The sequence below is a fragment of the Dendropsophus ebraccatus genome, chromosome 10 (assembly GCF_027789765.1).
Source record: "Dendropsophus ebraccatus isolate aDenEbr1 chromosome 10, aDenEbr1.pat, whole genome shotgun sequence".
Taxonomy (NCBI): Eukaryota; Metazoa; Chordata; class Amphibia; order Anura; family Hylidae; genus Dendropsophus; species Dendropsophus ebraccatus.
The window spans coordinates 96,331,524-96,357,859 of record NC_091463.1 but is presented as its reverse complement, the minus strand read 5'-3'; the positions used below and the strand labels follow the sequence as shown (position 1 = coordinate 96,357,859).

At 50.5% G+C, this 26,336-nt stretch overlaps 4 protein-coding genes across 5 annotated transcripts in view; 2 read left to right on the top strand and 2 right to left on the bottom strand.

Annotated features, from left to right (window-relative positions):
• Positions 1-1,386: 1,386 nt before the first annotated feature.
• Positions 1,387-7,445, bottom strand: LOC138802368 (peptidoglycan-recognition protein SC2-like). The gene is made up of 5 exons (XM_069985588.1): positions 7,365-7,445; positions 2,529-2,587; positions 1,972-2,173; positions 1,778-1,896; positions 1,387-1,631 (listed from the first exon to the last, which is right to left on the bottom strand). Exons 2-5 carry the CDS (start codon positions 2,572-2,574, stop codon positions 1,453-1,455), a joined length of 546 nt encoding a protein of 181 aa, XP_069841689.1. The 5' UTR covers positions 2,575-2,587; positions 7,365-7,445; the 3' UTR covers positions 1,387-1,452.
• A 2,127-nt stretch (positions 7,446-9,572) lies between these two features.
• Positions 9,573-15,434, top strand: LOC138802365 (peptidoglycan-recognition protein SC2-like). The gene is made up of 5 exons (XM_069985586.1): positions 9,573-9,676; positions 9,754-9,814; positions 14,450-14,651; positions 14,738-14,856; positions 15,188-15,434. The coding sequence occupies exons 1-5, from the start codon at positions 9,644-9,646 to the stop codon at positions 15,364-15,366; spliced, it is 594 nt and encodes a 197-aa protein (XP_069841687.1). The 5' UTR covers positions 9,573-9,643; the 3' UTR covers positions 15,367-15,434.
• Positions 15,435-15,838: 404 nt separating this feature from the next.
• Positions 15,839-21,121, bottom strand: QPCTL (glutaminyl-peptide cyclotransferase like). Its single transcript, XM_069985585.1, has 7 exons — positions 20,785-21,121; positions 19,175-19,315; positions 17,781-18,068; positions 17,486-17,641; positions 16,584-16,683; positions 16,393-16,509; positions 15,839-16,317 (listed from the first exon to the last, which is right to left on the bottom strand). Exons 1-7 carry the CDS (start codon positions 20,983-20,985, stop codon positions 16,172-16,174), a joined length of 1,149 nt encoding a protein of 382 aa, XP_069841686.1. The 5' UTR covers positions 20,986-21,121; the 3' UTR covers positions 15,839-16,171.
• A 4,331-nt stretch (positions 21,122-25,452) lies between these two features.
• Positions 25,453-26,336, top strand: part of EML2 (EMAP like 2) — a 102,431-nt gene continuing 101,547 nt past the window's right edge. For both annotated transcript variants that reach the window (XM_069985571.1, XM_069985570.1), the window contains exon 1: positions 25,453-25,619. The gene's annotated coding sequence lies outside the window, so the exon portion shown is untranslated. The remainder of the gene's footprint in view (positions 25,620-26,336) is intronic.

The following is a 26,336-nucleotide window of genomic DNA, read 5'->3' as shown; positions in this document are numbered from 1 at the left end:
TGGGGGCACCTCTGGGGGCATTATTAGTGTATGGGGGCACCTCTGGGGGCATTATTAGTGTATGGGGGCACCTCTGGGGGCATTATTAGTGTATGGGGGCACCTCTGGGGGCATTATTAGTGTATGGGGGCACCTCTGGGGGCATTATTAACTCATGGGGGCATCTCTGGGGGCATTATTAGTGTATGGGGGCACCTCTGGGGGCATTATTAGTATATGGGACTATATGGAGACTAAAACTTATACAAGAGTGGGGTAGGGGTTCCCCTGTATTCAGAATGCTGTTGAGTGCTCGGCAATGCCCCGTCTGGGATTATTGAATTTCGAGGGTCTATGCAGAGCAGGATAAAGGCACCTCTGCTGCACAAACAGGATCTCCTAGAAAGCGTTCTCACCGCCATGTATTCGCTATCACTGGCTTGGGTGAGCTAAACTAGTCTGCCTGGGGGGGGGGGTGATTTGTATATGCTCACTAACATGGAACAGCCTCATTATATTAGCCTTATCAACATATTCTATGTTAGTGAGCATACCGGGGGGGGGGGGGGGGGGGGGAAATTGGTAAACATATACAAATCAAACAGCCCCCCAGACCCTCGAAATTTAATAACCCCAAACGGGGCATTGCCTAGTACTCAACAGCATTCTGAATACAGGGGAACCCCTACCCCACTCTTGTATAAGTTTTAGTCTCCATCATAATGAGCCCCGCTGGGCTTGTAGACACGCTATAAATTGTACGTTGCAGGGGTGAATATAATGCACTGCATACAGAGCACAAGAGACAGCTATACAAGTAAGTGTCTGTATGGTGACACTTAAATTGCACCTTGTTCACATTTAGTTTCTACAATTTTATAACTGTATGACAGAGGTTACATTTTAAGCCACTGGGGGAAATGGGGAATATGAGCCAGTTCTCTAGAATTGATCGGAACCAAATTATACCTCCCAGCAAGGCGTGGGGCGAACACACTATTTTTTTTTTATTAATGTGGGGGGCCCAGACACTTTGGTTGTATGGGGCCCCGAAATTCCTGATGGCGGCCCTGATCCTGACTGAGCTAAGAGGGGGAACGTGTACTAGGAATAAAAAAATATCGGTACAGCTAATGTGTATGGAGACCTGTGACTCTAAGCAGTATGTGTGACTGGGCATCCTTTATATCAGTGGTTTGTTAGAGATGTTCCTTGTCGATCGGTCATACATTCTCTCTCAGTCTGGACGATGCTTTTTTTACAGGCTATTTATTATTTTCTTGCTGTATGTATATAATGCACCATGATGAACCATTTCAGACACAAGACATGGCTGCCATCACAATGCTTATACTGTATTCGGCACCCTGATTTGTAGAGAATCTTCTGGTGGATTTTACTGGGTGAACGGTCCGTACTTTACAGATCTCCAGCTTCAACCCTATGAATCCACAAGAACTTCACAGTGAGGCCTTAAGCCTGGAAGCGGGGCCAGGTCCTTATAGTGTTGTAGAAGGTGTTTCCGGGGCAGTCGGTGGCAGCAGTGTTACGATGCCCCTTCAGGATGTATGAAGGCTTGATGTATCCTCTGGAGACGCCACAGCTGATGAGACTCTTTGCAGCGTTCTGGGCTGCGATTGTGGGGTTGCTACCTATAATAACACAGCAACGTCAGTCATTTTCCCTTATACCCGTATGATGAATGGGATCTCAGGCAGACAGAAACAAAACCAGTATCTATAGACCCTGTGACATGAGCGGTTCTCTATGAAGCCCCCAGACATTTCCCTCAACTCACTTGTGAAGCTCCCGATGAAGCCGATACCTATGGAGATTGGGTTGTAGATTGGAGAATGAGCTCCGATAGTTGTCCAGCCACGGCCCTCATATATGAAGCCATCTCCTCCGACCAGGAAGCTACAAAACACAAAGGTCTGGTTGCCTATATGATTCAGCTAAGCTTATGGCATCATTGTTCCTGCTTCCACTTACTTGTATCCTATGTCACACCAACCATTGCCGTCCATGTGATAGCTCTGGATGCTCTTAGCCTGGGTGGTACATATGGCCCGTGAAAAGCAGTCGTTGCCCTCAGTGTGGTGGATGACCACATAGGAGACTGGAGTGACCATGGCTGACCTACAGGATGGTGCACGTCCTCCCCACTGGGACTTAGTAAGGATGGTGGGACAGCCTGTGGGATGGGGACAGAAGCATTGGTATCACTAGAAGATTTAAACAGAAGCTAGAGATACACTTTACAGTAGATGGACCATAGTGACCGCAGCACTTTACAATATAGTGTGTATAATACTATATTCCAAATTCCATGGATGAAACTTTGACAAGGAGTTTCGCAATATCGTATATGCTAAATAGAAAGGTGCCATTTTAAAGTAGAGCCTGTTGACGTGTATAACACCACTCTGTGCATGACGATAACTGTTCCAGTATTCATCCTGAGACTATAAGCCCCCAGATGCTGCTACACGGCCCTCATTGGCCTCAGTTCCATAGGCCTTTAGTTTCCATGAGATTTTTGTACTTACATTGTGCAAACGTGCACAGGGCAAGGAGGGCGAAGAATCGCAGCATGACTGACAGGATCCTGAGCGGGGAGGGGAAAAAAGACATTAGATATAATAAATGAGAGGGATATAATTGGCAAGAGAAAAAGACATGGGGGCTAAAAGACGAAAGAAATCGGGAAGGAAGTATGTTACTATAGAGAAGCTGTAATCACTTTCATGCTGCCCAAACCTGGAATCTCCGGGACGGTCCCCAGCGGCCTTAAGGTGATAGATTTCTCCTTATATTCACCGGCTTGTGGTGAACCTGGGGTTGTCTTTCTCGCTGCCCTCACATTTTATACCCATCTAGTGTTTATCAGTGAGCCTGTGCCATACTTTGTTTTGTTTTAGTTGTGACCCATTGTAACTCATGTGTGTATTAGACATATAACAGTGACATGTGTGATGCTGCGCTGTACCCCGTCCTATGCTGAACTTGTTATGTGTGCTGCACCTAGACGTGGCCTTGTACTGAGGGCCCTTTTACTTGGGCAGATTATCAGTAAGGAGCGTGGCTAAAAACGCTTGTTTGTGGCCACGGACGGATGAAGATTGTTTATTGTAAAAGGGCCCTAAGTGCAGTATACACAAAAGTGAGCCCGGCCACAGACATCACCATCCAGGTTTACGTGTGGCCGACTACAACTGAGACAAAAGTCTCCCAATCCTGCAGAAAGGAACAAACCACTTAGTATAACAACAATGTGGCCCTGGGCTGAAAACTACTGGAAGAAAAAAAAAAAACTTCACACAGATTCTAACCAATTATCGGATACAACCAGGGGCGTAGCTAGGGGTTCAGCCTAGGGGGGGCGAGTGAGTCTCAGTGGGCCCCCAACCGATTATGTTACCCATAGGGAACCTCAGCAGATGACAATGCTTTCCGAATAATAAAGGGAATATTCTACTACATTATTCATAGTGAACAGGGACTGAGAACAGTGGAAAAGACTTTCTACATCTCACATATATAACCATGTAAAAATTAAAGGGGCTTTCCAGCATTGCAAAAACATAGCTGGCTCTAGAAACAGCGCCACTCTCCTCCAAAGCTTGGATGTGGTATTGCAGCTCAGTTCCACTTAAGAGAATGCAACCAAGTTGTAATACCACAAACAACATAGAGGAAGCCATGGCGCTGTGTTTGTTTTCTAATTGACCATCAGTCCATCCATCCATTCATTCGTCTATCTCTTTATCTCATATCTATCTGTCCAATATCTATTGGGCAGCATGAGGGCTACACCATAGCTGATGGTCAATGACCAAATAGGCAACTCCAGAAGGGTATACCCGCATAACCCATAGAGTAACTGTATAGTACAAATGTTGGGTAATAACAATAAACCGTCCCATGCAGTTCAAGGCAACTATACTAAATAACCTATATACAGAAAACCACATACTGCTACTGCAACATAACTAAATGGAAAAATTACTTTATTAATTCATAGAAACAATACATGACAATACATTAAATATGTAGGAGAAATCAGCCCGGATAATCCTGGTGTACAGTACAGGGTATATGGGAGCAGCCTGATAATCCTGGTGTACAGTACAGGGTATATGAGAGCAGCCTAATAATCCTGGTGTACAGTACAGGGTATATGAGAGCAGCCTGATAATCCTGGTGTACAGTACAGGGTATATGAGAGCAGCCTGATAATCCTGGTGTACAGTACAGGGTATATGAGAGCAGGATAATCCTGGTGTACAGTACAGGGTATATGGGAGCAGCCTGATAATCCTGGTGTACAGTACAGGGTATATGAGAGCAGCCTGATAATCCTGGTGTACAGTACAGGGTATATGAGAGCAGCCTGATATTCCTGGTGTACAGTACAGGGTATATGGGAGCAGCCTGATAATCCTGGTGTACAGTACAGGGTATATGGGAGCAGCCTGATAATCCTGGTGTATTGGGTATATGAGAGCAGCCTGATAATCCTGGTGTACAGTACAGGGTATATGAGAGCAGCCTGATAATCCTGGTGTACAGTACAGGGTATATGAGAGCAGCCTGATAATCCTGGTGTACAGTACAGGGTATATGGGAGCAGCCTGATAATCCTGGTGTACATTACAGGGTATATGAGAGCAGCCTGATAATCCTGGTGTACAGGGTATATGAGAGCAGGATAATCCTGGTGTACAGTACAGGGTATATGGGAGCAGCCTGATAATCCTGGTGTACAGTACAGGGTATATGAGAGCAGGATAATCCTGGTGTACAGTACAGGGTATATGAGAGCAGCCTGATAATCCTGGTGTACAGTACAGGGTATATGAGAGCAGCCTGATAATCCTGGTGTACAGTACAGGGTATATGAGAGCAGCCTGATAATCCTGGTGTACAGTACAGGGTATATGGGAGCAGCCTGATAATCCTGGTGTACAGTACAGGGTATATGGGAGCAGCCTGATAATCCTGGTGTACAGGGTATATGGGAGCAGCCTGATAATCCTGGTGTACAGGGTATATGAGAGCAGCCTGATAATCCTGGTGTACAGTACAGGGTATATGAGAGCAGCCTGATAATCCTGGTGTACAGGGGATATGGGGGCAGCCTGATAATCCTGGTGTACAGTACAGGGTATATGAGAGCAGCCTGATAATCCTGGTGTACAGTACAGGGTATATGGGAGCAGCCTGATAATCCTGGTGTACAGTACAGGGTATATGGGAGCAGCCTGATAATCCTGGTGTACAGTACAGGGTGTATGAGAGCAGCCTGATAATCCTGGTGTATTGGGTATATGGGAGCAGCCTGATAATCCTGGTGTACAGTACAGGGTATATGAGAGCAGCCTGATAATCCTGGTGTACTGGGTATATGGGAGCAGCCTGATAATCCTGGTGTACAGTACAGGGTATATGGAAGCAGCCTGATAATCCTGGTGTACAGTACAAGGTATATGAGAGCAGCCTGATAGTCCTGGTGTACAGTACAGGGTATATGAGAGCAGCCTGATAATCCTGGTGTACAGTACAGGGTATATGGGAGCAGCCTGATAATTGTGGTGTACAGTACAGGGTATATGGGAGCAGCCTGATAATCCTGGTGTACAGTACAGGGTATATGAGAGCCGCCTGATAATCCTGGTGTACAGTACAGGGTATATGAGAGCTGCCTGATAATCCTGGTGTACAGTACAGGGTATATGGGAGCAGCCTGATAATCCTGGTGTACAGGGTATATGGGAGCCGCCTGATAATCCTGGTGTACAGTACAGGGTATATGGGAGCAGCCTGATAATCCTGGTGTACAGTACAGGGTATATGAGAGCCGCCTGATAATCCTGGTGTACAGTACAGGGTATATGAGAGCAGCCTGATATTCCTGGTGTACAGTACAGGGTATATGGGAGCAGCCTGATAATCCTGGTGTACAGGGTATATGGGAGCCGCCTGATAATCCTGGTGTACAGTACAGGGTATATGGGAGCAGCCTGATAATCCTGGTGTACAGTACAGGGTATATGGGAGCAGCCTGATAATCCTGGTGTACAGTACAGGGTATATGGGAGCAGCCTGATAATCCTGGTGTACAGTACAGGGTATATGGGAGCAGCCTGATAATCCTGATGTACAGTACAGGGTATATGGGAGCAGCCTGATAATCCTGGTGTACAGTACAGGGTATATGGGAGCAGCTTGATAATCCTGGTGTACAGTACAGGGTATATGGGAGCAGCCTGATAATCCTGGTGTACAGTACAGGGTATATGGGAGCAGCCTGATAATCCTGGTGTACAGTACAGGGTATATGAGAGCAGGATAATCCTGGTGTACAGGGTATATGGGAGCAGCCTGATAATCCTGGTGTACAGTACAGGGTATATGAGAGCAGCCTGATAATCCTGGTGTACAGTACAGGGTATATGGGAGCAGCCTGATTATCCTGGTGTACAGGGTGTATGGGAGCAGCCTGATAATCCTGGTGTACAGTACAGGATATATGAGAGCAGCCTGATAATCCTGGTGTACAGTACAGGATATATGAGAGCAGCCTGATAATCCTGGTGTACAGTACAGGGTATATGGGAGCAGCCTGATAATCCTGGTGTACAGTACAGGGTATATGGGAGCAGCCTGATAATCCTGGTGTACAGTACAGGATATATGAGAGCAGCCAATTTATGCCTCCATGTAGTATTTAGACCCAATTTTAGCCCTCATGTAGTTCGCAGGGTCCCTCTATGCTCTCATATAGTAAGAAGGCCACCATCTATACCCTAACATGGTAGGTTACCCCCCCCCCCCTTGTTCCTCCATATAGAAGATAGACCCTCCCTGTGCACCCCCATATAAAAGTGAGGCCCCTCTGTACCTTCATATTGAAATTCAGCCTCTATGCCTCCATATAGTAGTTAGGCCTTCTGTGACCCAATATTTCCCTCTGTTTCCATGTAGTTGTAGTTAGTGCCCTCATATAGAAGCTAGACTCCCCTCTGTGCATCTATCTAGTATTTAGACCTCTCAGTGCAGGCAATTCCCCCCCCCCCCCTCCCAAAAAAAGGTAGTATTCTCCATGTAGGCATCCCCTCCAGCACCATCTCATGTAGGTAATCCCCTTGGTTATTCCCCATGCAGCCACCCCCTCCCCCAGCAGGAATCTCCCTGGTAGTTCTCCTGGTGGTTAGACACCCCCACCCCTGTGAGTAGACTGTACCTCCAGATTAGGTACCCCCTTTTCAGTTACCCAGCACATCCCATACCCCAACCCCCATATATAACATCCTTCCCAAGAGTTAGCCCCACCCACATAGGTATCCTACTCTATAACTAAGGGGAAAAAAAGCCATACTTACCTGCTGTGCGGTTGTAGTACTGTAGTCTTCTCATGTCAACTCTCTCCCTGCTCTCTGACATCACTCATGTTCCACAGCTCTAAGGGAGGGAACGGCCTCTTGTGGCCACAACAGTGATTGGCAGGGTGGGGAGCCAATGCTCTCCTCGCCTTGTCAATCATCCTGCTGAATTCAACTGTATGTTCTCCTCCCATACAAGCGCATACAGCTAAATTGTCAGACACAACATTTGGTAGCCGTGTGGGCCCCCCAGGAGCACTGGTACCTGTCCAGGGGCCACCTACAGCCAATTTGTTAAGTCTGTCTGCAAAAGCAATAGCTTTTGTAGAAAACATTAACTGGCCAAATTTTCAGTGGGCCCCCTGCCTATGTGGGCCCGGGAGCGGCTGCCCCCTCTGCCCCCACCAAATTACGCAACTGGATACCAAGCAACAGAATGTGGAGAAGAGGGCAATGACTCTGGTGGCCTTGGACATTGTCCACAGAGATAAGCCCTGCGCTGACCACAGCTTATACAATGGTTACTACTATAGATGGAAGACATGACCGGGGACGCACAGTCCAATATTGGAAGGGTCCAGGCGTCTCTATTCTGGGTATAAGGAATTTAAGGACCCTGTTTCTATGTGCTCTTATGGCTATTATTGCCTTTAAGGATCCATCACTGATACAGTGTGCACCCAATGCCAGGTTCACACAAACATGACTGCATCTAATAAAGCAATCCTACATATGTCTATCGGGTTGTTCCAGTAGCTAACACATGGATTTCTGCAAACCCCATTCAGATGGATAAACCAGGCTCAGGAATATCTGCAACAAATCTGCTGTGTGTGAAGAGCCCCTTACCATCACTTCTTCCAGACATCCCAATGTGTCCATCAGACATTGGAAGGGACTAACCTACCAACCCTGAAGGAATGGTTCTCTGACATCTGCTATGGCATAGAATGAAGTAGTGGCCGCTGGTATCTGTGACACTGGAGGTCTCCTCCTGCTCGCTGACATAGTACTAATCTGTGCGGGCACAGCCATGGGCGCAGTCTTTGCCCCACACCTTGCGGTTTGTGCTTCCCCTCACTCCTGCCCATCTATTGGATCTATTAGCCAGCTTCACTAGCCACGTTACCTGAGCGATGTGGTTCCTTGTGTCCTGGCAAGGTGTTCTACGCGTTACTGTATTTGGCACCAGCTTGTTACCTGACCTCGTTGCTGTTCTGTACTGTACTTTATATCCGCATCTGTTCCTGACCATTGAACCTGAGTTTCACCATGACCTATGATGTATGGCCTACATACATTCCGCCAGCCCCTGGGCTTGGACTGTACACAGTCCTCCTCTCCTTATCTATTCTGTTGATCCATCACACCAACATCTTTAGGTCTGCAAGGCCAACCTCAAGTTCAGATCCCAGAATACGGGACCACTTAGTTCCCTCAGGAGTGGCCCCAAGTCAGACTGGTTAGAAAACACTGTGGGTCCACACCTGCTGGTACCCACAGAAGCAATAGCACAGAGTTTTATGGGATCGAGTTGCAGGAAAGAGGTTCCTAATGCACCCTATTGTTTCCCCTGTATGTCCCCTCCATTTCAGGCCTTGTTTTTTATGTCCCCCGTTTCTTCAGTATTTTGTGCTTACATCACTGAAACTCTACAATTGCTGCTGAGATTCTTCCCTGGACCTTCCTCTCCTTGCTCTTCCTCTCTTCTCACTGTCCTCTTCCTCATCACTGCCGCCCAGATTCTCATCAGGATACTACATAACTTACTGTAATTATTATAAAATCTTGGAATTAAACTTGAAATGAAAAATCCTCACCAGTCGCCCCCCTCCCCCCATTATGCAGTTAGCAGCTTGTGATTCAAAGTGACGTCGAATCTTCCGATCACCCTTCCGAGACTTTAGCACAAACAACACCAACAAAAGTAAAGAGACGGCTATTTCTGCCGCTGCTTATCGGAGACTCAGGGCCGTGGAGCCAGGTGCAGAGGGCTAGTGCGGAGTGCAGAGATGCTCTGCTGCCGAAGCTGCAATGTTCTGCATCTTAATATGTTATGTAAAGTCTGGATTGTCAGTACACATGGGGTGCACACACATGTGGGGTGGCCTTGGGGTGCACACACTGTGGGGTGGCCCTGAGTTTGTGACGTTCCATATCCCCCTCCATTTGCTTTGATAATAACACTAGTTCCCTATTACATAACAGAAGCCTGGTCGTACATCAGCGGTTCTCACGTCCCCTGTGACCCGTTCCCCAGGGGAATAAATAGAGGAGGGATGCAGACAGAGCTCAGACACATCCAGTCAAAGGTAAGTGGCACAATCCGGAGCTTGAGTGCCAACCAGGCCAGGACCCCCCTGACCCTGATCCCTGCGCTTCTCTCCAGGTGTATCCAGCCATGCTGCGTCTTGTCGCTCTCCTTGCTGCTCTCTGCGCAGTCACCCAAGGTAAGTAGAGGATCTGCTGATGGGAGTGAGATGTAAATTGTGTAGATCACATATATGAACTGGACTCTTAGTTCACAGTAACCGCCCCTGGCTTGATGTTCATGCCCTGTAGGGAAACAGTCCAGGACAGGAATTCACCGTCCATGTTTCACGGACAGAACACATGAATGCAGCCTACTATCCACAACTGAACAGTCAGGATCACTAGGAGACACAGTGTGGACAGGACATTGGGGAGCATGAGAGTATCTCAGTATCAGTAGCTGTCATGTAGTTTCATCACATATCTAAGACTTTAAAGGGAATCTTCACCTTTTATTTTGAAGTGATTAAAGGGTAACTATAATTTTGCCTCTGTGGCAGAAGGCTTAAACAAGTTCTATGTAGATTATCTGAAGTCCCATAGACTTGTATTGTAAGTGTATTTAAAGGGATTGTCCAGTAAAAATCTTTTTCTTTCAAATCAACTGGTGTCAGAAAGTTATATAGATTTGTCATTTACGTCTATTAAAAAATCTCAAGTCTTCCTATACTTATGAGCTGCTGTATGTCATGCAGAAAAATGTTTTATTTTCAGTCTGACACAGTGCTCTCTGCTGACATCTCTGGCCGAGACAGGAACTGTCCAGAGCAGGAGAGGTTTTCTATGGGGATTCATAGAAAACCAAGACAGAGTCTCGGCCAGAGATGTCAGCAGAGAGCGCTGTGTCAGACTGAAAATAAAACAACATTTCCTGTAGGACATACAGTAGCTAATAAGTATGGGAAAACGTAAGATTTTTTAATAGAAGTAAATTACAAATCTATATAACTTTCTGATATCAGTTGACTTGAAAGAAAAAGATTTTCACTGGACAACCCCTTAAAACATGAATTCTGCCACTGAGGCACAATGATAGTTTCCATGTAGCAGATGGGGAGGACATGACCAGAAGAGGACAGCTGCTCCCTCACACATATAGTACAAACCATAAAGTTATTCGGCTGACAGCTAGCTCTCTTAACCTCCCCATACACATTAAAAGGCCGTGTTCACACTACATAAAAAAAAAAAACGTCCGTATTTCATAATAACGGCCGTATTTGCGTAAACAACGGCGGTTGTTTGCGCAAATACAGACATTGTTATGAAATACGCCCATGTTTTTACGTAGTGTGAACACAGCCTAAAGGGGTATTCCACTCAAACATAACTTTTGATATGGTGCTGCCTATGGTCAGACTAACAATTCCTTCCATACTTGTTATTATCTATTCAGTCTCCTTCCCCCAGTTCTCAGCTGCTGCTTTCTGCTGAAGACAAATCTGTGTGAGCTATTCCCTCCGTCTCCCCCTCCTCCCTTCTGAGACGGCTGATGTTAACAAGTCCCTGGCAGGCTGTATCTGCAACATTGTATCTGCTTTGTAATGCCAAGAGGGTTAATCACAGCAACTTGACCTCAGATTAACCCTACCGGCATTACAAAGAAGCCACAAAATTGCAGATAAAGCCTGCCAGGAACTTACATCAGCCGTCTCAGAAGGGAAGGAGGGGGAGACAGAGAGAAAGGCCCACAAACAAATTTTTGTGTTTTCAGCAGAAAGCAGCAGCTGAGAATTGGGGGAAGGAGACTGAATAAATAATAACAAGTATGGAGGAATTTTTAGTCTCACTATGGGCAGCAACATATTAAAAGTTATGTTTCAGTTGAATACCCCTTTAACGTTGTCTTTGCCAAAAATTTATTGGGCCTGTATGAAGTGAGGGGCAAGCTGCTGCCAGACAGCTCCAATGGTGGACAGGCAATAGAAGTCCAACATGCCTGATCCATTTCTCCCATGCCCTCATATGGCGGTGAGGTTGGAAGACCACCATACACTTTAGACCAGTAGTGGGAAACCTGAAGCCCTCCAGCTATTGCAAACCTAAAATTCCCATCATGCCCGGACAGCTGAAGCTTCAACTTCCAGGCATGATGGGGATTGTAGTTTTGCAACAACTGGAGGGCTTCAGATTCCCTATCCCTGCTTTATACAGTTTAATGAAGCCATTGAAGTTGGTGGCTTTAGTGTCTTAGGGAAATAAACACTCACTTTTCTGTTTTGCAGCACAACATGAAGGGAAAAGACACTTATGGTACTCACACTGAGCGATAATTCGCCCGATCGCACGATTAACGATTTTGAATGAACAATATTTTTTTTTATAACGATCAGCGTTTAGACGGAACGATACATTGTACGGAAAATTCGCTATGCGATCGTTTTGCGATCGTTTTGCGATCGTTTAAGCCTATCTCACACATAGGTGAAATTGTTGAAAGACTGTTTACACGGAACGATCTGCGATTTTTTTGCGAACGACCAACGATAATTTGACAACATGTTGAAAGATCAAAATGAAGGATTTCTCGCTCGTCGTTTGATCATTCGCTGCGTTTACATGTACGATTACCGTCAGGGCCGATTCTGGGGCTTCTGCCGCCTGAGGCAAACCTCAGGCGGCCGCCCCGAGTGATGGCCGGCAAGCCCCCCCGCCTCCCCTGCATACAAACGGCTCACCTGTCCCACGCCGCAGCCGGCCCGCGCGCTCCGCTGTCTCCACATCCCGTCAGGTCCCGCGACGTCACCCTGCAGCTGTCACGGACCTCCAGGCTGTGGTGAGTGAGTGGGGTGATCGGGTCGCGTGGGGCGGCCCTGCGCAACCCAATCACCCTAGCGCGTCCCCCACCGACCCCGGGCACTCACCACAGCCTGGAGGTCCGTGACAGCTGCCGGGTGACATCGCGGGACTTGACGGGATGTGGAGAGCGCGGGCGACGGGACAGGTGAGCGGCGGTTATCATTTTTGTTAAGTGATACTTAACAAAAATGACAGCAGGGGGGACATAATGCCGCCCCCCTGCCGCCTGAGGCGGAAGGCTCATTCCGCCTCGTGGCAGAAGCGGGCCTGATTACCGTTCATATTCGATCGTTATCGTGCAAAAACGAATGATCAATCGTTCCGTGTAAAAGGACCATAAATGGTGATTTATATATTAACTGATCGTATACAGCCTCATCTTAAAGGGGTACTCCGGGCCAGGGGTGTTTTTGAGGATCGCCGGAAGGGGGTGGAAATTGAAGCCGGAGGTCACTTATCTCCCCCGTTCCAGCGCCGGGTCCCGGATCGCGCCGCCCGGTACTCCCATCCGGCAGCTGCTTCTTGTCAGAGCTGCCGCATGAGACGTGACGTCTCAAAGCAGCTCTGCCATTCAGCGGCCGAGGCGGGACCTTGCCTCAGCCGCTGATTGGCAGAGCTGCCTTGAGACATCACATCTCATGGGGCAGCTCTGATCAGGAAGCAGCGGCGGGACGGGAGTACCGGGCGGCGCGATCCGGGACCCGACGCTGAAATGGGGGAGGTAAGTGACCTCCGGCTTCAATTTCCACCCCCTTCCGGCGATCCTCAAAAATAACCCCTGGCCCGGAGTACCCCTTTAAGATCTCTTAGAGCAGGGATGAGGAACCTTTGACCCTCCAGTGATTCGGCCGATTATCGTTCCGTGTAATAAATACATCGATCAGCCGATGACAACGATCATCGGCTGATCGTTGATATAGGTTTGAACCTATAATTGTTGGGTGCCGACCATGCATCGCTACGTGTAATAGCGATGCGCAGCTGGCGACTGACGATATACATTACCAATGCAGGCTGCAAGGCTCCTCTTGCGGTCTTCTCCTCTTCTGTCTCAGCTGAAAGGCCGCTCAGCCAATCACTGGCCCGGTCCTCCGCGGCCAGTGATTGGCTGAGCGGCGGGTCAGCTCAGACAGGCCGCTCTGAAGCTGGAGCGCGCGGGACCCGGGGAGAAGACCGGTGGGACAAGTGATGTATTAAGTTAAGCAAGGGCTGCAAGGACATCGGTAACGATGTCCATGCAGCCCTTGTTGAACGATAATCGGGCCGTGTAATAGGCCCAGTAAACAAGCGCCGATCTAGCAGATCGGCGCTCGTTTAGTTATTATCGGGCCCCCATCGGCCTGTGTAATAGGACCCTTAGAGAGTCTGTAAAGACCTATAAAAGTGTTATGAAAGGACCAAGAGTCTATACTAATATCTAAGCTATAGACAAGGATGAACTTCGAATGGCCTTAGTGGTGTGAGCTCTGTGCCCCTAGGCTTATTGGAGACTTGATAGGCATTGGATACAGACTATAGAATCCACATGGCTGTAGAGCAGGGATGGGGAACCTTCAACCCTCCAGCTGTTGCAGAACTACAATTCCCATCATGCCTGGGCAGCTAAAGCTTTGCTGTAGAGGCTTTCCATCCTTCTTTTGTTAGGCCCAGCATGTGTTGATAACATATGTAGAACATGCAAAGTCCGCACGGCTCCAAACAGTTGAGATGGCAGCCAATAGGATTGGCTCAGCTTGTTGAGCATGTAAAGGATTCCTGTTGTTTTAGAATAATCTGTGTGTACATGAGGAGCAGCACCATATCAGGCCATTATTTATCTTGTATATGGCATCTTTCAGCGGTAGTTTCTCCTTCTCTCTGCGGTGGGTGCGCTCCCAGGCACTCTGCGCTCTCATCTCTACATATGACATGGAGAGCACCTGCGTTTGGTTCTGATGCTAAATGACGGTAATAATGATGATCTTCTCTTGCAGGCTGCCCCACCATCCTCACCAAGTCTCAGTGGGGAGGTAGGGCTGCCACCTGCAGGACAGCCATGGCCACCCCAGTCACATACGTGGTTGTTCACCATACTGAAGGTACCGCATGTTCCTCCCAATCCACCTGCATCACCCAAGCCAAGAACGTCCAGAACTATCACATGAACAGCAACGGCTGGTGTGACATTGGCTACAGGTAAGTGAGGTGGCGGGTGCGGGGGTCTCATTCTACTACTCTCTGCTATCAGCCAGGACTCTGACTTCTCTTGCTTTGCCCTTCAGCTTCCTTGTGGGAGAAGACGGCCAAGCGTACGAGGGCCGAGGATGGACATCAGTGGGAGCTCATGCCCCAAATTACAACTCTAACTCCATTGGCATCAGCGTCATTGGCTCCTTCACCAGTAAGTGCGGGTTATTACAGAGGATAATGGGGGTTGTAGTCACTCCCTATGTCAGCGCACACCACATGCAGGACCTACCCATATTACATTCTGGATCATAGGGGCTCTTCATTAATAAATTTGGGCCATAATGGTATAAGACAATTAACACCTTTAATGGGCGGGATTTATCATAACCACGCCCCTTGTCTGGAAATTTTGAGACAGACAAAAATAGTACGTTTCTCATTGTAAATCTTCGTTTCTATATGGTCCATAGTGATGATGCCAATGGGCAGCACCATCCGTGTATAACAAATATTACATCATATCTAACGTGTCTATTTCTTAGGCAAAAATCCCAACACCGCGGCCATAAATGCTGTCAAGAATCTCATCAGCTGTGGCGTCTCCAAAGGATACATCAAGTCTGCCTATATCCTGAAGGGACATCGTAACGTCACTGCCACCGACTGCCCCGGAAACACCTTCTACAACACTGTGAAGACCTGGCCCCGCTTCCAGGCTTAATGCTGAAGGGTTAATATCCTGGGGCGCCCCCTGCTTGTAACTGGAATAAATACAGAGTGTCCATCTTATGATTTGTCTTGTGTACAAGTGAACTGCACATCAGGCTGACACCGGGCCCCAATATCCAACCTGTACCCCCAGACATTACACAGTATCATAACACTGCTGTGGTATTGGGGGCCGCCCATCTGTGACTGTAACCCAGACCCAACATAGTTACTCCACAGGGATAAAAGAGGTGTACGAGATATAGAGGGCATACAGGACAGTGACAAAAAACATTTCTGATCCCTATAATACAGGTAACATATAGAATTCCCATATACAGCAGTCACTGTCCACATCTGTATTATACTCCAGAGCTGCACTCACTATTCTGCTGGTGAGATCACTGTGTACATGTAGGTCACTAGTACAGTACGTTACTGATTCTGTGGGTCACTTCTCAGTAAATACACCAGGGGGCGCAGTGTGACTGTATAATACAACAATTGCTCGTCTTTATTCTGTGAGTCCATTGCACACATGACCCTTCTTACAATAAAGTACCGGTCAGTGTATAACACATATAATATACCCGTGATGTATTCCAGTGTCGGCAGGCAGAGGTCCGAGGGTCTCAGACATTAGTAGAGTCTCTCTCCTCACTCAGCGAAGACACCATAGTTATAATACAGCTCCAAGAATCAAGAGAAGCTTCCTGAGGGCAATGAACCAGCAGAGCATGCTGGGAGATTTCAGCTCCGAAGATGCAGAGTTGTAATTGTATCACTAGACAGAGGCCAGGGTCATGGGATAAGCCGCCTCACAGAGCGAGGGTCTCGGCCAGGAAGGCAACAAAGATCCGGCACAGGTTGGTGATGGTTGGTCGGTGAAGATTCTCTTCAGTGTCATCATGAGTGTGCCAGACGGACGGGAATGGTGTGGCGATGACATGAAGCACGGGCACACCTGTGTGATAGAGAAAAGACCATGAGCGGCAGAGGCAGAGACCACTAGTATGGAGAACGCAGGAGAAGCACAGACCTCGCCGCAGGAACGGAACGTGATCGTCCTCCACAGGCCCAAAATACAAGTCCGGTCTGAAGTAAGGAGCGTCCACGGGGTGAGCGTCCAGGAGGCCGAGGCCATGAAGACGCTTCTCTACGGGCAAGAAAGAGAAGAAACCATGAGACAGAACAACAAGGAACAACAAATCCCAGGAGTTCAGGACTCACCAATACTGAAGAGCCTCATGAAGTGGCCACGAGTCTCTGAGAAGTGGCTAAGGATCAGCGGATCCGGAGCCCCGAGCAGATCCAGAAGAACAAAGAGATCCTGGAGGAGAAGCACAGAGAGGAGGGTAAATGCATCAGCTTATAGCTATCTATCTGCCTGTACAGGGAGGGGAGCAGCTGTCATCTTCTATGGGAGAGATTAGTGAGCATGCTCTGTGACCTGTACAGGGAGGGCAGGAGCTGAGCTGTCCTGTTCTATGAAAGTGTATAGTAAGCACGCTCTGTGACCTGTACAGGGAGGAGAGTAGCTGAGCTGTGATTTTCTATAGGAGCGTATAGTAAGCACGCTGTGACCTGAACAGGGAGAAGCTGAGCTGTCATCTTTTATTGGAGTGTATATGCTCTGTGACCTGTACAGGGAGGGCAGGAGCTGAGCTGTCATCTTCTATGGGAGTGTATAGTGAGCATGCTCTGACCTGTACAGGAAGGGGAGAACCTGAGTTGTCATCTTCTATGGGATAATGTAGTGAGCATTCTCTGTGACCTGTGTTCAGAGGAAAAGAACCTGAGCTGTCATGATTTATGGGAAAGTTTACTTCACATGCTCTGTGACACGTGCAGAGAGGAGAACTGAGCTGTTATCTTTTATGGAAAGTGTAGTGAGCACGCTCTGTAACATATGCAGAGAAGAACTGAGCTGTCATCATCTTCTATAGGAGAGTGCAGTGGGCATGCTCTGTGATATGTACAGAATCACTGCGCAGGAATGAATCCAAAAAACACAGCTGTCAGAGTTCTTCCTCTTTTCTACACTGCTGACCCCATGATGTCTGTAGACAACTAGAGACTAGTCACACTGGTGGTTTATAATGGGACCAGTGTGACAGCATCCAAGGACTCACAATGGCGTCCAGTTTGCTGCCGGCTCCTCCTGGTCCTGGCTCAGTGTGCAGACGCTCTGCCAAGTGCCGGGCCCCATACAGTGAATCCGTCTCCGTCCAGTCACCAAATGCCTCCTCCCCGTCCAGGAAGAACAGCTGTAATGTGAGGGGGGATCCCTGAGGAGAGTGGGAAACACACTGAGCTGAGGCTTATAGTATACACCGCAGCCTATGTATACAGCTGACAGGACCCAGGTATATATGTATATGATAGGTTGCGGAGTATTGTGGAGGATGATGGTGGTGTGGCACTCACCTTGTCCTTCAGCTGTCGCAGCTGGGCGTCCAGTGCGGTGACCACCTCCAGGATCAGAGAGCAGGGAACCGCCGAGTCAGTGGCCCCAACAAACGGCCGCTCCCTCACATCCCGAGGAAACCATTTGGAGTCCAGATGACAGGCGAGCACCAGCCGGCGCGGAGCCCCAGGGTCCAGGGTGGCAATAACACTCCCGAACGGCAGGGAGCCCCGGGGGGTCCGCGCATCAAAAAGGTCAAACTCTACCGTCCACCCAGCGGCCAACGAGCGCAGGTGACCAGAAATGAGCTGAGGGGGGAGAAAACAGGAGGGTGGTCGCTGACCAAGTACTGCACCCTCACACAACCGTCACACAGACTGCGCCCTCACACAACCGTCACACGGACTGCACCCTCACACAACCGTCACACGGACTGCACCCTCACACAACCGTCACACGGACTGCACCCTCACACAACCGTCACACGGACTGCACCCTCACACAACCGTCACACGGACTGCACCCTCACACAACCGTCACACAGACTGCACCCTCACACAACCGTCACACAGACTGCACCCTCACACAACCGTCACACAGACTGCACCCTCACACAACCGTCACACAGACTGCACCCTCACACAACCGTCACACAGACTGCACCCTCGCACAACCGTCACACAGACTGCACCCTCGCACAACCGTCACACAGACTGCACCCTCGCACAACCGTCACACGGACTGCACCCTCACACAACCGTCACACGGACTGCACCCTCACACAACCGTCACACGGACTGCACCCTCACACAACCGTCACACGGACTGCACCCTCACACAACCGTCACACGGACTGCACCCTCACACAACCGTCACACGGACTGCACCCTCACACAGCCGCCACACCGACTGCGCCCTCACACAGCCGCCACACCGACTGCACTATCACAAGGACTGCCCCTCACACAACCGTCACACAGACTGCGCCCTCACACGGCCGTCACACGGACTGCGCCTCACACAGCCGCCACACCGACTGCGCCCTCACACAGCCCTCACATCGACTGCACTATCACAAGGACTGCCCCTCACACAACCGTCACACAGACTGCGCCCTCACACGGACTGCGCCCCCACACAGCTGTCACACGGACTGCGCCCTCACACGGCCGTCACACGGACTGCGCCCCCACACAGACGTCACACGGACTGCGCCCTCACACGGCCGTCACATGGACTGCGCCCCCACACGGCCGTCACACGAACTGCGCCCCCACACGGCCGTCACACGGACTTCGCCCCCACACGGACTGCGCCCCCACACGGCCGTCACACAAACTGCGCCCTCACACAGCCGTCACACCGACTGCGCCCTCACACAACCGTCAAATGACTACTGTCCTGCTTGTCTCACCTCTCTCACTTGGTGGCTTCCAGGGGTCCCAGGATATCGCTCAATCAGCATCGGCCGTAAGAACGACGACCACATCCGCCCCACACTGATGGCTGCCACCAGATCCTTCACCCGAGAGGACGACAAAGGGCGAGGGCTGATCTGAGGAAAGAGAAGTGACCACAAAAGTAATTACAAATCCAGCAACCCTGCCCTGTGGACCTGTCACCCCTCCGGTCTCTCCGCGTGGACCCGTCACCCCTTCCGCCTCTCCGCCTGGACCAGTCGCCCCTACGGTCTCTCCGCGTGGACCCGTCACCCCTACGGTCTCTCCGCCTGGACCCGTCACCCCTACGGTCTCTCCGCATGGACCCGTCACCCCTACGGTCTCTCCGCATGGACCCGTCACCCCTACGGTCTCTCCGCATGGACCCGTCACCCCTACGGTCTCTCCGCATGGACCCGTCACCCCTACGGTCTCTCCGCATGGACCCGTCACCCCTACGGTCTCTCCGCATGGACCCGTCACCCCTACGGTCTCTCCGCATGGACCCGTCACCCCTACGGTCTCTCCGCCTGGACCCGTCACCCCTCCGGTCTCACCGCCTGGACCCGTCACCCCTCCGGTCTCTCCGCCTGGACCCGTCACCCCTCCGATCTCTCCGCATGGACCCTTCACCCCTCCGGTCTCACCGCCTGGACCCGTCACCCCTCCGGTCTCTCTGCGCGGGCCCATCACCCCTCCGGTCTCTCCGCCTGGACCCGTCACCCCTCCGATCTCTCCGCGTGGACCCGTCACCCCTCCGGTCTCTCCGGGTGGACCCGTCACCCCTCCGGTCTCTCCGCCTGGACCCGTCGCCCCTACGGTCTCTCCGCATGGACCCGTCGCCCCTCCGGTCTCTCCGCATGGACCCGTCGCCCCTCCGGTCTCTCCGCCTGGACCCGTCGCCCCTCCGGTCTCTCTGCGCGGGCCCGTCACCCCTCCGGTCTCTCCGCCTGGACCCGTCACCCCTCCGGTCTCTCCGCCTGGACCCATCACCCCTATGGTCTCTCCGCCTGGACCCGTCGCCCCTCCGGTCTCTCCGCGTGGACCCGTCACCCCTCCGATCTCTCCGCATGGACCCGTCACCCCTCCGGTCTCTCTGCGCGGGCCCATCACCCCTCCGGTCTCTCCGCCTGGACCCGTCGCCCCTACGGTCTCTCCGCATGGACCCGTCGCCCCTACGGTCTCTCCGCATGGACCCGTCGCCCCTCCGGTCTCTCCGCATGGACCAGTCGCCCCTCCGGTCTCTCCGCGTGGACCCGTCACCCCTCCGGTCTCTCCGCGTGGACCCGTCACCACTCCGGTCTCTCCGCGTGGACCCGTCACCCCTCCGGTCTCTCCGCGTGGACCCGTCACCCCTCCGGTCTCTCCGCGTGGACCCGTCACCCCTCCGGTCTCTCCGCATGGACCCGTCACCCCTCCGGTCTCTCCGCATGGACCCGTCACCCCTCCGGTCTCTCTGCGTGGACCCGTCACCCCTCCGGTCTCTCCGCGTGGACCCGTCACCGCTCAGCTTACCCCCTGTGTACCCTTCCACCCCTCAGGTAACCAGTATTCACCCGTTCCTCCCTGTGGCCCCTCCCATCACCTGTTGTCCTCCGCGGGCGTCTCCCTCATTCTCTTTTCTATAGGGCGTCTCGGTGTCGCCCCAGTTCTCCCACAGTAATATGCTGGCACCGATGAGCACCCCCAGCCCCAGCACCAGCAGAGAGCGAAGCTTCGGACTCCAAGCGCTGCTGGAGGGGGCCCCGGGGCTCCGGTAGATGCGGGCAGCGCGGCGGGCACACATCGAAGAAGAGCATGACTACAGCGAGAACAGCCAATCGGAAGCCAGCGTCTTCTCACACGGCCAATCAGCGGCACGGGGCGGAGTCAGCACACAGCCGCCGCAGGCACACCTGGTCATACAGCCACGGGGGCGGATACTCGCGGACTGTGTAACCCAATCACAATACAACCTCTCTAAACAAATCACTGCAGCAGCGACCAATGAGAAGCGAGGGGCGAGGTCTCGTACTGACAGCTCATCCTAAACATCACGCTCACTGATTGGCTGCTCGGGCGCTTGCTGTCGCTAGGTAACAGCAGCCGGCATATTGGTTGTGTGGTAACAGGTACAGCTGACACCTGAGAGGAGGAGGCGGGGTTACCTGCGGCGTAGGGGACCAAAGGGGGAGGAGCTAACACGAAAAGTATACTTTATAATGGGGGAGGTGGGGGCTAATAACATCGCCCTATAGTGTGTAAGTGACCCCTCCATTTACCCGGGGAAGGGCTCATAACTGACTCCTTATACACAGGAGGAGGGGTTAATAACATCGCCTTATAGTGTACCCCGGAGGAGGATGGGTTAATAACCAGGGTCCTATTTACCACTAGACAGTGTTATCCAGTCACAGTATGGCGGCATCAGGACTGGTATTACAGTTTTATTTAGTCACAGTATGGCGGTATTGGTCAGGTCTGGTGTGGCGGTGTTATCCAGTCACAGTATGGCAGTATTGGTCAGGTTTGGTATAGCGGTGTTTTCCAGTCACAGTATGGTGGTATTGGTCAGGTCTGGTATGGCAGTGTTATCCAGTCACAGTATGGCGGTATTGGTCAGGTCTGGTGTGGCGGTGTTATCCAGTCACAGTATGGTGGTATTGGTCAGGTCTGGTATGGTGGTGTTATCCAGTCACAGTATGGCGGTATTGGTCAGGTCTGGTGTGGCGGTGTTATCCAGTCACAGTATGGTGGTATCAGGTCTGGTATGGCAGTGTTATCCAGTCACAGTATGGCGGTATTGGTCAGGTCTGGTGTGGCGGTGTTATCCAGTCACAGTATGGTGGTATCAGGTCTGGTGTGGCAGTGTTATCCAGTCACAGTATGGCGGTATTGGTCAGGTCTGGTGTGGCGGTGTTATCCAGTCACAGTATGGCGGTATTGGTCAGGTCTTGTATAGCGGTGTTATCCAGTCACAGTATGTCGGTATTGGTCAGGTCTGGTATGACAGTGTTATCCAGTCACAGTATGGCGGTATTGGTCAGGTCTGGTATGACAGTGTTATCCAGTCACAGTATGGCGGTATTGGTCAGGTCTGGTATGGCAGTGTTATCCAGTCACAGTATGGCGGTATTGGTCAGGTCTGGTGTGGCGGTGTTATCCAGTCACAGTATGGCGGTATTGGTCAGGTCTGGTGTGGCGGTGTTATCCAGTCACAGTATGGCGGTATTGGTCAGGTCTGGTATGGCAGTGTTATCCAGTCACAGTATGGTGGTATCAGGCCTGGTTTGGCAGTGGTAAATTTGACGCCTGGAGCTGTTACCTACCAATCTACCCATCCTGTGGTGAGAATTCCATCAGACAATACGCAGACGGCTCTAATCATTGATTCAATGTGGAAATTTGTTTATGTTTTAAGCAAAAACCATAAAAATCGTGATTCAGATAAAGTTTCTCCATGTAGAGAAATCCATGTGGCAGAAACCAGGCTCCCATCTCTCCCCCAGTATCATGTGCTGTTACCGGGATTATTGGCCACACACCTATTGGTTACCGCAGGAGGGTCTGGCATCTGCTGCATGTGGTGACGTACAGTAAATGTGGGAACGCGGCCTAAGACTGATCAGATATCAATATGATGTTCAGAAACTAGAAAATCCTGGTGGAGCGTCCTTAGGTGTAGTGCCGGGGGCAGCAGCAGCTGGGAATACCGCCCTGTAAATAACCGACTCTTCCAAGAGGAGGGGCTAAGACATTATTCAATAAAGTTATGTCAGTTATTTAGCCCCTCCTTCCATGTATAATTAGTTATTAGCCCCTCCTCCTGTGTATAGAGTCAGTTATTAGCCCCTCCTCCCATGTATGAGTCAGTTATTAGCCCCTCCTCCCATTTATAATGAGTCAGTTATTAGCTCCTCCTCTCAGGTATGAGTCAGTTTTTAGTGCCTCTTCCTGTGTATGATATAAAGGGAAGTCAGTTATTAGCCCTGCCTCCTGTGTATGATATAAAGGGAAGTCAGTTATTAGCCCTGCCTCCTGTGTATGATATAAGGGGGAGTCAGTTATATGCCCCTCCTCCTGTGTGATATAAAGGGGAGTCAGTTATTAGCCCCTCCTCCTGTGTATGATATAAGGGGGAGTCAGTTATATGCCCCTCCTCCTGTGTGATATAAAGGGGAGTCAGTTATTAGCTCCTCCTCCCATGTATAATGAGTCAGTTATTAGCTCCTCCTCTCAGGTATGAGTCAGTTTTTAGCACCTCCTCCTGTGTATGATATAAGGAAACAAGTTATTAGCCTTGCCTCCTGTGTATGATATAAGGGGGAGTCAGTTATTAGCCTTGCCTCCTGTGTATGATATAAGGGGGAGTCAGTTATTAGCCCTGCCTCCTGTGTATGATATAAGGGGGAGTCAGTTATTAGCCCTGCCTCCTGTGTATGATATAAGGGGGAGTCAGTTATTAGCCCCTCCTCCTGTGTGATATAAAGGGAAGTCAGTTATTAGCCCCTCCTCCTGAGTGATATAAGGGGCAGTCAGTTATTAGCCCTTACTCCTGTGTGATATAAGGGGCAGTTAGTTATTAGCCCCTACTCCTGTATGATATAAGGGGGAGTCGGTTATTAGCCCCTCCTCCTGTGTGATATAAGGGGCAGTCAGTTATTTGCCCCTCCTCCTGTCTGGATATAAGGTTCAGGACTTCACTTCACTTTATATTGATGCTCTCAAACTGTAAGGCGCCCCCTAGTGGTGTATTCTCTCCAGTCTGACACAGTGCTCTCTGCTGCCACTTCTGTCCATGTCAGGAACTGTCCAGAGCAGGAGAGGTTTTTCTATGGGGATTTGCTACTGCTCTGGACAGTTCCTGACATTTAAAAAAAAAAAAAATCAGTACTTATCAGCTGCTGTATGCCCTGCAGGAAGTGGTGTATTCTCTCTAGTCTGATACAGTGCTCTCTGCTGCCACCTCTGTCCATGTCAGGAACTGTCCAGAGCAGCAGCAAATCCCCATAGAAAACCTCTCCTGCTCTGGACAGTTCCTGACATGGACAGAGTTGGCAGCAGAGAGCACTGTATCAGACTAGAGAATAGACCACTTCCTGCAGGACATACAGCAACTGATAAGCACTGGATTTTTTTTTAAATAGAAGTAAATTACAAATCTATATAACTTTATACACCAGTTTAAAAGAAAAATTGCACTTGAGTACCCATTTAATGTTATACAGGGTTCAGGATTGGTAGACTGAGAGAGTGTTTTTATTTTTGTATAGATTCCCACCACAGTTGGTGAGGCCTTGCCCTCCTTTTGGTCTGTCTGGTGAGACCCCGGCCTCCTCTTGGTCATGTGGCGAGGCCTCAGCCTCCTATTGGTCAGTCTGGCAGTGTCCCAGCCTCCCCCTGGCCAGTCTGGCGAGGCCAAGCCTCCTCTTGGTCAGTCTAGTGAGGCCCCGGCCTCCACTTGGTCAGTCTGGTGAGGCCGAGGCCTCCACTTGGTGAGTCTGGCGAGGCCCTGGCCTCCTCTTGGTGAGTCTGGCGAGGCCCGGCCTCCACTTGGTCAGTCTGGCGAGGCCCGGCCTCCACTTGGTCAGTCTGGTGAGGCCCTGGCCTCCTCTTGGTCAGTCTGGTGAGGCCCTGGCCTTCTCTTGGTCAGTCTGGTGAGGCCCTGGCCTCCTCTTGGTCAGTCTGGTGAGGCCCTGGCCTTCTCTTGGTGAGTCTGGCGAGGCCCGGCCTCCTCTTTGTCGGTCTGTTGAGACCCAGCCTCCTCTTGGTCAGTCTGGTGAGGCCCTGGCCTCCTCTTGGTCAGTCTGGCGAGGCCCGGCCTCCACTTGGTGAGTCTGGCGAGGCCCGGCCTCCTCTTGGTCAGTCTAGTGAGGCCCTGGCCTCTTGGTCAGTCTGGGAGGCTCCAGTAGAAAAAGTGTGAGAAGCGCTGGTTTATATCCTACACAGGGGGAGGAGCTTATAACAGAAATCCCCCAAGGCCCCCCAGGATGATCCCTGCTCACTGTCAATGAGTGGAATCAATCATTTACATCTAGAGGTCACAGGCCTCCTCCTCCTCCTCCTCCTCCTTCATCTTGATGAATTGGTGAAGAAGCACCAATCTGCATCCCTGTCACCTGGACACAACTGTAACAAACGCTCAGCTCTATGACTAGGTTTAGGGCAGATTCGGCCTCTGGATATAAATGTTTCCAGTCACTGACAGCAAGCAGATAAATAGTGAAGAACTGAACGCCAGCCTGTCAGTAACTTACAGCGTCTGATAATACAGGGAGAAAACTTCCTCTACCATCTGCAACATGAAGGAGGAGAGGCTGAAGGAGGTGATGTGAGAGGAGGAAACAGCCGGGGCCGCTAAGATCTGCATATGGTGACATAACCAAGCATCAGGTGCCATGTGGGAGGAGCCAGATCAGAGTACGACACCCCAGAGATCAGGTGACATCTTTTGTTTGTCATTATCACTGCAGCAGATCCTTACACCCCCCCCCCCCCCCCGGGATTATGGGGGGGGTATAATGACCAGTAGCCTCCAGTAGTTTCCATTACATTACGGCCCTGTGTGAGGTCAGATACACACGATCCGTATCACAGGCCCCGGCCGGACCCCAGAGCTGACGCTCCCACCACTAACATCATCAGATCCATGGTCAGACCGGGGCTCGTGATACGGATCCAAAAATTATTATAGACATAAAACTGCAGATATAGTACATTGATGTGATACCCTCCTAGGAGTGAGGACATGTGGATACACCCCACTATAGAGTGTATCTCACCCATCCCAACAGACCTGGAGCAATCCTGTAAAAATAACAACACAGACTGTAGTAAAGTGTATCTAACCTACAGGCCTAGAGCTGCCCTGTAAGATGATGACCTTGTGATACACCCCACTATAGAGTGTATCTAATCCAGTGATGAGGTAATAAGACCACGTGTGCACCCCCATCAGGTGTGTGCCCCCCACAGCCGCAGTAAATATCAGCCCTGCGGTCACCTCCTCTGTATAGTATCACCTTCTGCTCAGCGGTGTCACCGTCCCAGCTAGAAAAGGTCAGCCAATATGGCCGCCAGAGTTTCTCAGTCTCTTAGTAAGTTGTGGATCCTCTGTATATCGGGTGACCTGCCCCCTGGAGTCTGGCCCAGCCGGGT

Coding starts and splice junctions, on each gene's coding strand:
- LOC138802368 (XM_069985588.1), bottom strand. CDS start 2,574: ATGCTGCGATTCTTCGCCCTCCTTGCCCTGTGCACGTTTGCACAAT. Junction 1,897..1,971: donor TGGTGTGACATAGGATACAA/GTAAGTGGAAGC, acceptor TGTGTTTTGTAG/CTTCCTGGTCGGAGGAGATG. Junction 1,632..1,777: donor CTTCATCGGGAGCTTCACAA/GTGAGTTGAGGG, acceptor GTGTTATTATAG/GTAGCAACCCCACAATCGCA.
- LOC138802365 (XM_069985586.1), top strand. CDS start 9,644: ATGCAGACAGAGCTCAGACACATCCAGTCAAAG. Junction 9,677..9,753: donor TCAGACACATCCAGTCAAAG/GTAAGTGGCACA, acceptor GCTTCTCTCCAG/GTGTATCCAGCCATGCTGCG. Junction 14,857..15,187: donor CGTCATTGGCTCCTTCACCA/GTAAGTGCGGGT, acceptor TCTATTTCTTAG/GCAAAAATCCCAACACCGCG.
- QPCTL (XM_069985585.1), bottom strand. CDS start 20,985: ATGTGTGCCCGCCGCGCTGCCCGCATCTACCGGAGCCCCGGGGCCCCC. Junction 18,069..19,174: donor GAAGCCACCAAGTGAGAGAG/GTGAGACAAGCA, acceptor CTCCCCCCTCAG/CTCATTTCTGGTCACCTGCG. Junction 16,684..17,485: donor GCAGCAAACTGGACGCCATT/GTGAGTCCTTGG, acceptor CTTCTCCTCCAG/GATCTCTTTGTTCTTCTGGA.